Here is a 15,316-nt window from a genome sequence, read left to right on the forward strand (position 1 = left end):
ATGTGAAATCCAGTATTTCTTGATCTTGGCATACTAAAAGTTAGGGTATCTAAGTGTTACTTGACAATCTATATTGAAGTCTATGAGCAAGACTCTTTTCATAAACTGCAAACCCTTCTATTCGCCGCGGGAGTTCTCCTCCTTTATTCTGGTCGGCGTCTACATCCCACCTCAGGCCTGCGTAACGGAGGCGTTACAGCACCTGGCTGACCAGATTACAGACGTGGAGAAAAAACATCCTGACTCTCTGCTCATCATTCTCGGGGATTTTAACAGAGCAAATTTAACCCACGAACTACCTAAATACAGACAACATATTAAGTGTCCCACCAGGGAGTCTAACACTCTGGACCACTGCTACACAGTAATAAAGGACTCATATCGCTCTGTCCCCCGTGCAGCTTTAGGACTATCTGATCACTGTCTGATTCATCTCATCCCGACCTACAGGCAGAAGTTAAAAACGGCTAAGCCTGTAGTTAGGACTGTGAAGAAGTGGACGGAGGAGTCAAAGCAGGAGTTACAAGCCTGCTTTGATTGCACTGATTGGAGTGTTTTTGAAGCTGCATCAGGAAACCTCAATGAACTCACTGACACTGTGACTTCATACATCAACTTCTGTGAGGACATGTGTGTGCAGACCAGGACCTTCTGCACATACAACAACAATAAGCCCTGGTTCACACCTCAACTGAGGAAGCTGCGTCAGGCCAAAGAAGAGGCCTACAGGAGTGGGGACCGGGACCTGTTCAAGCAGGCCAGAAACAAACTGACGAGAGGGATCAAGGTAGCTAAGAGGAGCTACACTGAGAAGTTAAAACAGAGCTTCTCTGCCAACGACCCCTCAGAAGTTTGGAGAGGCCTGCGTGAAGTTACAAGCTACAGGAGACCCTCCCCCCACCCTGAAGGTAACAAAAGACTAGCTGACGACCTGAACAGCTTCTACTGCAGGTTTTCACACCCCACACCCGAACACTCTGATTTACCTGGCCCCCCCACAAGCCCCTCCCCACCCCCCTCTGACCCCCCACCTGCGCTGACGATCTGTGAAGATGAGGTAATCCAGCTCTTCCAGAGACAAAAGACCAAGAAGGCTCCAGGACCAGACGGCGTGTCCCCCTCCTGCCTGAGAGTCTGTGCTGAGCAGCTGGCCCCCATCTTCACAAAGATCTTCAACACATCGCTGGAGCTGTGTGAAGTGCCCTCATGCTTCAAAAGCTCCACCATCATCCCAGTCCCAAAGAAACCCACCATCACAGGACTCAATGACTACAGGCCCGTCGCCCTGACGTCTGTGGTCATGAAGTCCTTCGAGAGACTAGTGTTGAGCCACCTGAAAGACATCACAGGCCCCCTGCTGGACCCCCTGCAGTTTGCCTATCGGGCAAACAGGTCGGTGGAGGATGCAGTCAATATGGGTCTGAACTACATCCTGCATCACCTGGACTCCCCCAGGACCTACGCTAGGATCCTGTTTGTGGACTTCAGCTCTGCGTTCAATACCATCATACCAGACATCCTGCACCAGAAACTCACCCAGCTCACAGTGCCGGCCTCCATCTGTCAGTGGATCACCAACTTCCTGACGGACAGGAGACAGCAGGTGAGGCTGGGGAGCATCAAATCCAGCACCCGGACCATCAGCACTGGCGCCCCACAGGGATGTGTTCTCTCCCCACTGCTCTTCTCCCTCTACACCAATGACTGCACCTCAGGAGACCCCTCGGTGAAACTCCTGAAGTTTGCAGATGACACCACCGTCATCGGTCTCATCCAGGACGGAGACGAGTCTGCTTACAGACAGGAGGTGGAACAGCTGGCCCTCTGGTGTAGTCAGAACCATCTGGAGCTGAACCCGCTCAAGACGGTAGAGATGACAGTGGACTTCAGGAGAAGCCCCCCCCCCCTCCCCCCCCCTCACCATCCTGAACAGCACTGTGTCTACTGTGGACTCTTTCAGGTTCCTGGGATCCACTATTTCCCGGGACCTGAGGTGGACCTCCCACATAGACACAATCAGAAAAAAGGCCCAGCAGAGGATGTACTTCCTGCGTCAGCTCAGGAAGTTCAACCTGCCCCAGGAGCTGCTGATCATGTTCTACACCTCCATCATCCAGTCTGTTCTGTGTACCTCCGTCACTGTCTGGTTTGGCTCTGCAACCAAACTAGACAAACACAGACTGCAGCGGACTATAAGGACTGCAGAGAAAATCATCGGTGTCGACCTGCCCCCCATCCAGGACTTGTACCGGTCCCGGGCCAGGAAACGGGCAGGGAGCATTACCGCTGACCCCTCACACCCTGGACACAAATTCTTCAAACTCCTCCCCTCCGGCAGGCGCTACAGATCACTGTGCGCCAAAACAACCCGCCATAAGAACAGTTTCTTCCCCCAGGCTGTCACTCTGATGAACACTAAACCATAACAGTGTCATACCTGTCAGATAAATACTCTCTGTAAATATACATGTAGATATACAATGCAACAATTCTCAAGCAGAATTCCATATTTCTATTTTTTGTATTATTTAACTTCTATTTTATAATGTAAAACTACCTCTGCAACTCACCACTGCACTTTATCATATTATTTTAGCCTGTACATATTAGTCAAGCTATTTGTTGTTTCTTTGTATTTATAGCTAAGGTTATTGTTATTATATTTTCATTTTATTTTTTATTGTAGTTCTTATTCTTATTCCTATTCTTATGCCTTGTACAAAGAGAGCACAGTTTACCAAAGTCAAATTCCTTGTGTGTTCAAGCATACTTGGCGAATAAAGCTGATTCTGATTCTGATTCTGATTCTGAAGAAACAGATGCTGATTCCTCACTTTTTCTTGTTGAGCTCCTCGTCCTTTGGTTATTTGATATACAGTACATATATTTTTTCATATTCTTGATTAATACCGTAGTGAAATATTTACGAGCCAGACAAGTGTTCAAGAAATATTTATACTCACAGGCTTTTAATTTATGTGCCAGCTAGCTTATCTATTCTTTATTTCAGTTGTTAAACTGCTGAGCTCATTCCCTGCAGTGTATGCTGGTCCCACACTCAGAGGCACTGAGTTCATTTCCATGTACTGGCATTATGTGCTCCACAGTAAAACATTCTGATGCATTTACTAAAAGATTTTTCTCTCATCTTTGATGCTCGTAGTTTGCTAATACACCCAAGGATGTGGAATAACTGGTCTAGGCTTAGGTGTATTTGACCATGGGTGATCTCTGTACAGCAAAAGTCACAACAAATTCTGATGACAGAAATGTGGTGCAGTTTCTACCTTTTTTTCTTTTCCCCCTAAAAGTTAACCCAGGCAAATTTTCACTGTACCTGCCCTACCGAACAAAACACATTTTTCTCAGAGGATAACCAAATCCTAACCATGAGATAATCAAGCATAGTATCAAATGATTACAAATACTGCCAGATAAATGTTAAAATATATATTTCAATGTTGAGAGCCTTTTCTGAACTTTACTTTAAAGGCTGTTATGATCGAGGGGTCAGAGAGTATTTTCTCAGCCATTGTGTCTTCTTTAAATCTGTAAAAAGTTTGCCTTTCCAAAGTTTGATTTGAAAAAAATATCCATGTTTGTTCATTTGACTCTCTTTAGTGTGTATTGCTCTGGCCTCTACTGTAACACCCCATTATTAGAGCATTGTTCTCCATGTGCCCTGAGCAGCCTTCAGCAGCACTGAACTGATCACACTTAGTTCCTCTCTGTTTTCCCGGAGATGTGCAAACTGTTTGAATTATCACAGTGGCTTATTTAAATGTATGTATTCTCTCAGAGAGAATCCTATTTCCCTGTACATACATCAAAATGTGGTCTTACATTTCTGGGACACCCAGTCTCATAATTAAACACAGTTCCTTTCTGCCACTGGATTTTCATTTTTCTGAAAATAATTAAAACAATCAGTTCCATCAATGTTTGGCCTTCTACCCGAGCTCATATCAGGTAAAGAATGAAGAAGACTTTAGGAAGACGGACGGGTTACAGTGTGCACTAAGTCATGATTTATTAACATGTGCACTTGTGAAAGAAAGACAGAAAGATTATCTGAAAACTGACCAAGTAAGTTGAATGTTTGGGTAATTTTGTTTGTTGTGTTGGAGTTCAGAGCAGAGGATGCTGAATCTGTTTCGTCATTTACTTTCATTTAATTCATCTAAACAAATTACTCAAACTTTTACTTTGTTCGGTTTTGTAATCATCTTAAAACCAAATTCTAATCATGCATCTTTATTCAAACCACTTTTAGATGTTATTTATGCTCAGTTAAATGTGAAAGCTATCAGAATTATTCCCGTTACATAGATGTTGTTCCTGTCGACAGTGGATTAAAAAAGCAGATGCTGGGTTGATGACTCATTCAGGATACAGTCTGTCAGCTCAGCTGTCTCAGTGAATGGTGAGCTGTGTGTCATGTTCAATTCTGCAAACACTGTTATTCTCCTCAACCCATGCTGATTTAGAGAATGGTTTCAAGTTGGGCTCAGTCTTACAGCATTGTATGTAAACAGATTAGCTTTCTGATGCAATTCAAGACGTTCATGTCACAGAGAGCCAGCTGTGCTCTATTTCACAGCCCACAGCTGACTCACTAATGTTGGACTCACACTGATTAGCTGTATAGCCTTTGAGGTACAAATAGTCCAGCATTTAATCCCCTGTTCTATGCCTCAAACAGGTCCAAATGCTTCAAAAGATTGCTCTGCCTCCTAATATGATTAAAAATTGTTGTTGGAATTAAATAAACGTCGATTTACTAACAGCCCTGGTCATATAAAAATAAAAAGGAAAAAATCAGAAGCATTAAAGCTGTCTGATTCGGCAGAACAGAGGCAGTTTTTGAACAATTTGACATCTTTTAAGTTGAAATTCGCATTTTTCATGTATCTTCAAAAGGAATCAAAATGAAGTGGTTAACGTTATTTGAATGTCAATAGAAAAATACTTTCTCCAATTTATTTCTCTTTCAGTCAGGCTTCTCTTTTTTTTCACAGATATATTTATTGACGTTTTGTTAAATACAAACAACACAGAACCAGGACAGAACACAGACAGTGACATACAACAACAACAACAATAGTGGTACATATTACATTAGAATTTAAATGATATAGAGAAGCGTATACAAATCAATATGTATAAAGTAAATAAATAATTAAGTAAATAGACAAATACAAAAATTAAATTAAAAAATAAATTAAAAAAAACAACGAAAAACAATCAAAAATAATAATATTATTATTGGTCAGTCTGCCGCCGTCAACATCACTTTGAATATTGCCAAAAAGGTAGCCATCTAATCAGGGGTCTCAGAGAGGTCCAGCTCCTGCAAATACTCACCCTCAGGGAGCCTCTCACTAAATGTCTGACTTTCTCCAACTTCACAAAGTGAAGAATGTCCCTTAACCACACTATATGGGAAGGAGGCGTGGGGGATTTCCATTTAAGCAGTATTAAGCATGTGGCTGAAAGAGTGACAAAGGCCATGAAGGTGGTTTCTCGAGAAGAGAGTGGTGCTGTGGGTGGAGTTACACCAAACACTGCCATCATAGCATTTGGTAGTCAGGCTTCTCTTAACTCTACAAGAGCATATAACCTTTTTTTCCCCCCATGGCTGCTTATTAATTGTGTTGACAGATTTTTCTGTATCCTCTTAACCTTAAAAGCTCCTGTGAGGAACTTTCAGATTTCAGCTTTCATTTTGGCACCCCCAGAGGACCAAGCAGTACCTCTTATCTCTTTGCTGATCTCGACCTCACAATACGGATTGTGTTTTCTGAACAAAAATATCATCGTCCTCTCTATTGACAGTCATAGGTTTCACTCATTGAGACTCTTTGCAGCTTAAAATGTATAAAACAGTGTGCTTTGATTTTTTTTTTTACACCTATCCCGTGGGTTGACCTATCTTGTTGTTGACATTAAAACTTACTTAAAAGGGCTCTCAAAGATTAATCTTTTTTTGTATTCGTTTTTTATTTAAGAACAGTCAAGTCTATACTGACACTGCAAAGTAAGTCTTACCAGTGCCTTGATTGAGGAATCAAATGATCTTGGTTACAATGATGACTCAAGAAGGTAATTCATATTTGCAGTGATTGGGTTCGATGCAAATAATGTCAAGCAGACCCTTGTCATCCAAAATGTTAGTTGGCCTACAAGCTGTAGCCACCCATGTAGTCATTGCTGTTAAAAGTTTGTCGCTTGTAGAGTTGTTGCAAACTATCCAGCATCAAGAGAACCATCTGGCATAGTTTGAAGATGAAAATGTCATTCAAAGAATCCATTTCGTAACCCATTCCTGCTCAAGGAGGTTTGTTTCTGCTTGCCATACACAGTAGTACTGATGCAGTACTTCCTGATTTCCCACAGGAAATCATAATCACAGAATGTGTGTGCGTTAATTGTGTGTCAAAAACAAAATAACTGGCGTTAAAAGGAATTTGCACGAACACGTTAACGCATTAACTTTGACAGCCTTACTTTATATAAATAATAATAATGACGCTCATGGTCTTGTTTGCTTTTGTAGGTCATAGAGCGGCATCCGTATTAATTTCAATCCTTTTCATAACCAGTGAAAGACTCCTCCCGGAGCTTTAAGCAGTTTGCAATGAAATGAAAATACAGAAACAATTACAGCAGCTGTCATCTGAAAGAAACTATCTCCGTCTTTCACTGAAATTAGAGTTAGAGTTTGAAGAGCTATTATGCAGAAGCAGACAGCAGAGGATTAGGTGATATTGCCTCTGGGAGTTGTCTGGATAAGTTTCTGTGAACAGAAAAAAGAAATTCAGAATATTTTGCTGATTCTAAATTCATAAAGCAGGGGGAGTTCATACTATTCTGTGACCCCCTCAAAGAAGTCTACCTAAATCCCAGGTATGCTGGTATATGTTCTCTGAGTGATTCATTGAGTTTTCATTTTGTTCAGATATTTTACGTTGGACTGGCCCTGCTCAGCCAATTCACAACCATTTATGTAACACCTGTGGGATTGAAACATTGTGCGACAACCCCGCTGTTTACACTGCAGCAATTGAACCATTCTTATCACTCTTTCATCTTTTTTGTTAATCTATATTCTATATGAATTAAATGGTGGAAGTATCTGCTTAGTGTGGCAGACAAGTGATTTTAAATGTTTTGGAGTTTTGACTGGTTGCTGGTCAATTGGTCTGTGAAAGTAATTAGCCATGCAGGTCATGATAGTTTTAATTAACATAGATAAATCGAGCTGTGGCCTTTGGGTGAAACCTAAAATTTGAGGTCTATCTAATGGCATTGGAATTAATTTTGGTCTGTGTATTTTAACATTATTTGTTGGAGACAACGTGTCAGTAAATTAAATCATGGTGTCTCTGTAATGATTGAAACACATTTTACTTTGTCAACACTGCCCTTTTATCTATATGGTACAAAATTCCACTTACATTAGTTGTTTATATAAACTGTGACATTCTCCTAAGCAAAAGACAGTAGTGTTGGTGCTTAAAACTGCAACAGCTTCACAAAATTAAACATTAACTTTGTAATGTTAACACAGGCACCAAAACTACTGGGTAATTTTCCACGACACATGCAGCTAAAACTGTATTTAGGTGCAACAACAATAAAATGAATGATTATACAAATGCTGTCTACATTAGTCTGCTAATGTTTGAGCACACTTCATTCTGTCTTAGTCACCTTCCATATTTCCTGTTGCTCTACTTCACCAAGTAAGTGTCTGCCATATAAAAAATGATTGATGACTCTGTTTCCTTTTTTCTTTCTCTTTATTTTTTATCCCACACAGACTCATGTCTCCTGTCAACAATATCAAATTAATATTTAATGTTTAGCTCCATCTTCACTTCTGTCTCTCAGCAGAAACTATGTGCTCTGCCAACATCTAGGGACGTGCCATGGACCAGCAGTATATTCTTTGTCATTTATTTATGCCATTTCCCCTCTATGTCTAGTCCCTTTAGTGTGGATTATGTGCTCTCCTACACCTTACCTGCTTCTTTTTCAGCTGTATGCAACTTCAGTTTTGAGAAGTGATCTCCAATAGAGAACTGTGACACTCCTGCATCAGTTGGAAAGCCAGGGAACAGCTATTAATACCCATTTGTGAGGAGTAAACTGGGATAAAGAGGAGATTCATTTACATCTTTCTATTTTTTTTTTTACGGAATACAATATTAGAAAGGAAACAACGTTCCTCTATAATGACAGAATTTCTGCAGGAATGCAAATGCATCTCTGGTATCCAAATGACATGAGAAAGAAAACTCACCCATCTCAAATATTTGATATGAATGTCAGTTTAAATTAGCTCCAACTTGTTTATTTTTTCCAAAACTTTTTTTTTACCAAATCGTTCTCTCTTTTCTCTGTGCTCCAGGCAGGAGTTCATCGCCAGACAGTCAGCATCTTATTTCACTGGGCAGTCTGTTAGATGACCAACACTGGCACCACGTTGCAGTGGAGCACCACAGCACTCACCTAAACCTCACCGTGGATAAAAGCACACTGTGGGTGCAGATCGGTCAAAAATTCACCCACTGGGACCATGACCAGGTGTGTTTCTTTTTCTCTGTGAGGGCATCAGATGCCCACAGTTTTAAAACTTTGAATTGAATTTGTCAAATTTCTCTTATACCTACATACTCATGTTTATTTTCACTGCACAGATGAGTGTGGGAGCAGCCCAGGGCCTTGGTTCCTGGAGGTCAGCTGGGTCACACAGAAACTTTCACGGCTGTTTGGAAAATCTTGTTTATAACAGCGTGAACCTGATAGACCTCACCAAACAGAAAGACCAGCGGGTCACTATGAAGGTAGGCTTGCTTCCAGTGTGGTGATGAAAAGCTTGTTTTTGGGTTTATATAATACAACATGTGCACTGTAAACACACACTAGACTTCATAAGCACTATGCTGAGTGGTGTGAAGGCACTGATAGTGGTTTATGTAAACATTTTTGGTCAGAATTGTAATTCATATACAGTAGATTTTGGTCGAGTACAGCAGTAGCATAAGCATAATCACCTTTGACCAGCACATGACTTTTGACCATCATATCTCCAAACTCATCCAATCCTGTTTCCTCCAACTCTGCAATATCACCAAAATCAGATCAATGCTTACTCTTTCCGACCTTGACACATTAATACATACTTTCATTTTCTCCCGTTTAGATTATTGCAATTCCCTTTACACCTGTCTAAGTCAATCATCTCTTCACCACTTACAGTTAATACAAAATTTAGCCACCAGATGACTAACTCGTACCAGCCGTCAAGTCCCATATCACCCCTATTCTTGCAGCACTCCACTGGCTTCCCATAGAATTCCAAATTAATTCCAAGATCCCTCTAACCACATACAAAGCTCTTCATGGTCTCGCCCCTACTTACATCTCTGAATTCCTAGTCCCTTATTCCACCCCTCGTCCACTCAAATCATCTAATCTCGGCCTTCTTTCCATCCTCCGCTCTAACTATAAAAGAAAAGGTGACCGTGCTTTTTCCATCTACGACCCCTCCCTCTGGAATTTGCTCCCTCAAGCCATCAGGTCTGCTGAGTCTGTTGATAGCTTCAAAAAATTACTCAAAACACAATCGTATACTCATGCCTTCATAGAATCTCCCATCTAACCTCTACTGTTGTCTGTCTATTGCCTTGTGTGTCTGATTATTTCTGCATATGCATTTTGTTTCTATCTTGCTTGTTTTTATTGTTTTGTGCCTGTGAAGCACTTTGTAACTGAGCGTTTTAAAAGTGCTATGTAAATACATTTTTACTTACTTACTTACTTACTGATGGTGCACACGATGTGGATGCTTCTGAAGTTTAACCTGTAATAGCAGCAGTGAAACTTAGTGGAAAAACTATGATAGAGGTGAAAGCACTGTTATGACTGAAATAAAAAGGTAAAGTGTAGACATTTGAGCATCTGAACTACAGTTCATACACTTATTTGTTAACTTCTTTTTATTATAACTAACATTTAAGAGATAGTTTGTTATTTTAAAGTGATATGATGTATTTATCAATAGTAACTTTATTACCCGGTAACAGAGGAACAAAGCGGCAACCTACAGTCTTGAAATATAAAGTCAATGCAGAAATGTTAAAAACTGCAGTCCCCGAAAGGTCGACTTGAGGATGGCTATGAAAGCACCAGAAGCTACATACACATCCATTCAAAAGAGCCCATCTTTACAGCAAAGATAAACATGTTTACAACCTTTTTATAACTAGACTGTATCTGTGGAGTAACTAAAGCTGCCAGTTAAATTAAGTGGGGTGAAGAGTAAGACATCTTCCTCTAAAAGTTGTGGAGTACAAGAATATATATAATAGGCATTACTCACTTTAAACAAACAGGTTTACAGTTCCTTTGAATTAAACTCTGCACTGTGGTCATGCTGGATAGCTGCTTTTAAACAGTAAAAATAAAGAGAAAAAAAATGAAACAATAAAAAGAGAAGACATGCAAAGTTCTCATCTGAATCTTTTATCTCTTAAAACAATGAAACACTTTCCCAAAGTGCTCTTTATTACATCTTATGAAGTAAGGAAAGATCCTTTCCCTGTCGTCCCTCCAACTGTTAACAAGAAGTCATGCTTGTGTATCTCTGGCTGTCTGTATGTGTATGTGTATGTGTATGTGTATGTGTATGTGTATGTGTATGTGTATGTGTATGTGTGTATGTCCGTCCTTATGGATTGTGCACCATTGAATCTCTGCAGCTCTGCATTACTATATAACAATTTAACTACCCCACAAAGAGCCTTTACATGAGATGAAGTGTCGGTGTATTGCATGCTTCTCTGGAAATGGAAACCCTGTAGGGACTCTGAGATGTAGCATATCTGTGCTGGTGCATCAGCAGAGAATCCACTGCAATTACCTTCACTCAATACTATGAGCACACGTCCAGAGATGCCCAACAGCTCCCAGCCCCTTAATCTAAGTTTCATTTCTCTCCCTCTCTTCTCCTCTTTTTCTCTCTGTCACCCTTTCTGCCTTTAATGTGAGACCTCAGAAAGCTGTTAGATATTACTGCTGAGTATTTTAATCCTGTTTATTAGCACAATAGTTATACATTAATGCTCTTTCTGGGGTTAAGTACCTTTGCATCCGGGCACAGCCTTGAAAGTAAATCAAATGTTCCTCTATCGGTACCCTCCACTCTCTCCTCTTCTCCATCTATTTCAGGGTAATGTGACCTTTTCTTGCACTGAACCTGTTTCAGTTGCCCTGACGTTCACCAGCCCTCTGAGCTTCCTCTGGTTGACAGGGGTGATGGAACCGTCATCTACAGGTGTGATGGTGGGGCTTCAGTTCAGGACATGGAACAAGGCAGGGCTGTTGCTGACCTTTGACCTCCCAAAGCAAGGTGGTGCTGTGTGGTTGTACTTGAGCAAAGCTAGGCTCCACCTTCTGATCCACAAGGCTGGCAGAGCGCCTCTGGAGCTTGATGCAGGTCAGTACAACCCAAACATCAGATTTACAATTTTTCCACTGCTTGTGTGACCTAGGGCAGTAACAGAACATGTCCATGCAGAGGTCAATAAATTAAACTTTTATTTCAACCTGGTCTTAGTCCTAGTCAACATGAGTGTATCTTTGTGTCATCTAGATGTTTCTGTGTCCTCAGGTTCAGCTCTGAGTGACGGTCAGTGGCACTCTGTGGAGCTGCTCTCCAGACGAGGACATTTGACTGTCACTGTGGATGGAGATGAGGGAGCCACTGCTCATGCCAGTCCCTCATTTCTTATTACCACAGGAGGTCAACTCTTCTTTGGTGGTGAGACAGACAAAGGCTTGCATAAACAACCATTATTCTGACAGGTGCTGGGTTACCTGTGCATTGTTGGATTAGACTTGACTGATGGTTTTGTCCTTTCCTATTCAGGGTGTCCTGCTGAAGAGAGCAGCCAGCAGTGTGTTAACCCCTTCAAGTCTTTCCAGGGCTGCATGCGTCTGCTGACCATGGACAACAAACCGGTGGACTTGATCATGGTGCAGCAGAGACTGATGGGAAACCACAGCCACCTGCAGATTGACATGTGTGGCATCATCGACAGGTCAGACCTAAACATTTTGAAAATATGAATACATGGTACATTTTCTGCTGAACTGGAATTTGCACTGGGTTCTATCTAGGAATGTTTTCTCTGGCATGCACGCTATGTAATACTAAATATACTGCTTTAGAGGGTACTGTTGGAAAAGATGAGGCAATATTGTCAAAATGTTACATTATTTGTGCTGCTCTTGTTTATTTAAAGCTTGTACATCTTCCTTTAAAGACTCTGTGGCTGGTTTCCTGTAGCAGTCACTTGGATAATAGAGATTTATTGCAGTAGAGCTTGAGCCTCATTGTTTCCTAAAATGTTCCCTGGTTAAGGAAACAATCCGGCAATTGTTTCCCCTGTTTTTATCATACGAGTTGCAGCTTTCACTGCTCTAGCTTTCCTTGCATTTTCAAAATGGGATTTATTTACTTTAACAGTGGTACTGTTGGGGCGCTGGTGGTCTAGCGGTCTAAGCACCCCATATACAGAGGCTACAGTCCTCTTTGCAGGGGTCGCCGGTTTGATTCCCGGCTGTGACCATTTCCTGCATGTCTTCCCCCGCTCTCTTCTCCCCACATTTCCTGTCACTCTTCAGCTGTCCTATGGAATAAAGGCAGAAAAGCCCCCACAAAATATAACTTTAAAAAACAGTGGTACTGTATCGTATAGGTTGTTACTAGGTGAATGTACTTTGGGCGGGCTGGTTCCGGGGTAGGGTGAGTCATCTCTCAATTTGAAGGTTTGGCGGTTTGATCCCAGCTCCTGCAGACACATGCCAAGTGTCCTTGGGCAAAACACTGAACCTCAAATCACTCCCCATGACAGAGTCAGATGTGTCTGCGTGACTGGATTTAGTTAATACTAGTGGGCCCCTTACTATAGCATCCTCTGCCATCAGTGTATGAATGTGGTATGAATTATTGAATGTGACGAGTACTGTAAAAATGCTTGGAGTGTTGGTCAAGACCACAAAAGCGCTATAAAAGTACAAGTTAATTTACATTCACAGACATGCTCAAGGTTAGAGGAGGTACTTGGTAAACTATTTTTGTATATGCCTTGTATGCTCCTGTTGCCGTTGAAATTGTCCCCTTTCATTAAAACAGTCTTTTTAATGTCACAGTCTAATCAAATCCTGCTGCCCAGCTGTGATGGACATTATGATATTTAATGCACACATACAGAGGACTACATCTCTGTTGAGTATCACTGATATACTCTAAAATAATCGATTACCACAGTTGAAGAGAATCAATACTGTAGATATTTATATTATGTACCACTGAAACTGTCACTTCTTATATATCTCATTTACCTTTCTGTATTGCACAAATGTCAAGTTGATCTTCACTGTCAGTTTAATGTTGAGTTTATGTTGTGTTGTGTAAGCAACACTTTTTCCTCAGAATGTGACTTTAGACCTTTTTCCAAACCATGACAGCCCACTGGTTTATCACAATATCCTCTGAGCAGCTTTTGTTTCAATATTTTCATCTTGAAAATTTAATTTGCACTCCTCTCACCTCCTAGCTAAAGTGTTCCTCACTGATATCAGCCTGAAGCTTGACTGCTCACATACACACTATATTTATCATTTCAGGGAAAAGGCACACATTTTGTAAGTTACTGGTTTGCATATTTGCAGGAACCCTAGGAAACAGCAAAATACCAGAGTTCGAGATGGGTTTATTAGCATAAAGGGAATGTAAATAAAAGATACTGCACCTGCCTTCATCCCAACCTGCTCTTCTATGAAAGGAGAGCAAAGAAATCGTTGCTAAAAAGCAAACCTCCATCTGAGCAGCCTGCTGAGTAAGACTTTTTCTGACAGTAATTCTCACTAACTTAGAAATTAAAAATACATGCTGCTCTCCTGCCCTCTTTCTCTTTCAGCGTCACTGCAGTCACAATTTGCTGACCCCATTTCCCCTCCAAATATGTTTACCCAGGCCTTCTGAGCTCCATTCATCCTAAACTTCATCCCCTTTGTTGCTTCCTCCCTCTCTCATCTCTACGTCAGACTGTTTCTTAACCTTAATTCCTTCTCCTGAATTTCTCTCCATCTCTTTCCCAGCGATATCTCAGAAAAAATGTCTCTTTCCTCTTACTGTTTCCTTTTCTCTTTTTTCCCCTCCCTGTTCCTCACTTCCTTATTTCATTTGCCACTGCAGCTCAGTCCAAGTCCAACTTAAACAGCAGTTAAATTTGTTTAAAAGTGTTAAGATGCATTTTTTTTACATTAACGTGAGTTTGAGGGAACAGAAGAGTTATGTCTGCTCAGAGGCTTTCCCAGCTCATATCTGCAGAAATCAAAGCAAAGAAAAGATACACATCTGAATGTGTAGCAGAGTGTGTGTAAAAATGTAAAGAGCGCTTTGTTTCCTTCACTGTCTTCAGAAAGATGCTTTAGATGAAAAAAACATTTTGGGTGCCTTGGCCTCAGCACTTAGTGATGTTGAGATGTGTTTCTGAGCACGCACACTCCTAAAAACTTGTAGTTACACTGTTCGCTCTGGAAAGGTCTGAAATGCATCAGACGGCTGTTGTTGAAGGAAGAAAGAGAGTATCTTGTGTACATTTTACTACAGCTATTTCCATGCACTTAAACAAGCCAAAACTGTAAAAGTCAATTTAATTTTTATCTATTTTGTTGCTCCGATAAAACCAACAATGGGAGAAAATTCATGTAATATTCAGTGCTATATGAATATGTGTTGTTGCCCAAAAACTACTAAACACACCAAAGAGAAGGGGAGATTTTTTTATGATTATATGTATGCCGACCATCTGATTCTATTTTCGGCTCGTGTAGAAACATGTACAACAGAGAAGTCCTTACAGAGCTGCTAGTTTAAATGTTTAGTCAAAATGTCAATGCCTGACCTAAATGTGATACACTTCCTCTTCTCTTCAGGACAGTCATTCAGTTAACACAAGAGAAAAAGCAGAAATACTTCAACCAGCCAGTCAGATGATGTCAAAATGTTTGGGAATAATATTCACCAAACTTGAGCTCAGCCCACAAACAACAACAACAAGCCATAAGATGAGTCAGTTTTTCTGTCCCTGTGTTACTTACTCTCTCATTGCAGTGACAATAGAGGCAGCACAGATATAAACCAGTTAGGGAGGTAAAGGTATGGAGCATTTTCTTCTACCACAGGTAAAAAGCAAAACAACTACAAAAATCTTACATTAGAAGTTTCAAATTAAAATAT

At 40.8% G+C, this 15,316-nt stretch overlaps 1 protein-coding gene across 1 annotated transcript in view; it reads left to right on the forward strand.

The window, feature by feature from the left end:
- Positions 1-15,316, forward strand: part of LOC117811104 (contactin-associated protein-like 4) — a 69,155-nt gene that overhangs the window by 31,956 nt on the left and 21,883 nt on the right. Inside the window, exons 6-10 of the mRNA XM_034681170.1 lie at positions 8,414-8,589; positions 8,703-8,849; positions 11,236-11,503; positions 11,678-11,827; positions 11,936-12,107. Of these exons, the coding sequence (XP_034537061.1) occupies positions 8,414-8,589; positions 8,703-8,849; positions 11,236-11,503; positions 11,678-11,827; positions 11,936-12,107 (913 nt within the window). The remainder of the gene's footprint in view (positions 1-8,413; positions 8,590-8,702; positions 8,850-11,235; positions 11,504-11,677; positions 11,828-11,935; positions 12,108-15,316) is intronic.

Source organism: Notolabrus celidotus, chromosome 4 (assembly GCF_009762535.1).
Source record: "Notolabrus celidotus isolate fNotCel1 chromosome 4, fNotCel1.pri, whole genome shotgun sequence".
Taxonomy (NCBI): domain Eukaryota; kingdom Metazoa; phylum Chordata; class Actinopteri; order Labriformes; family Labridae; genus Notolabrus; species Notolabrus celidotus.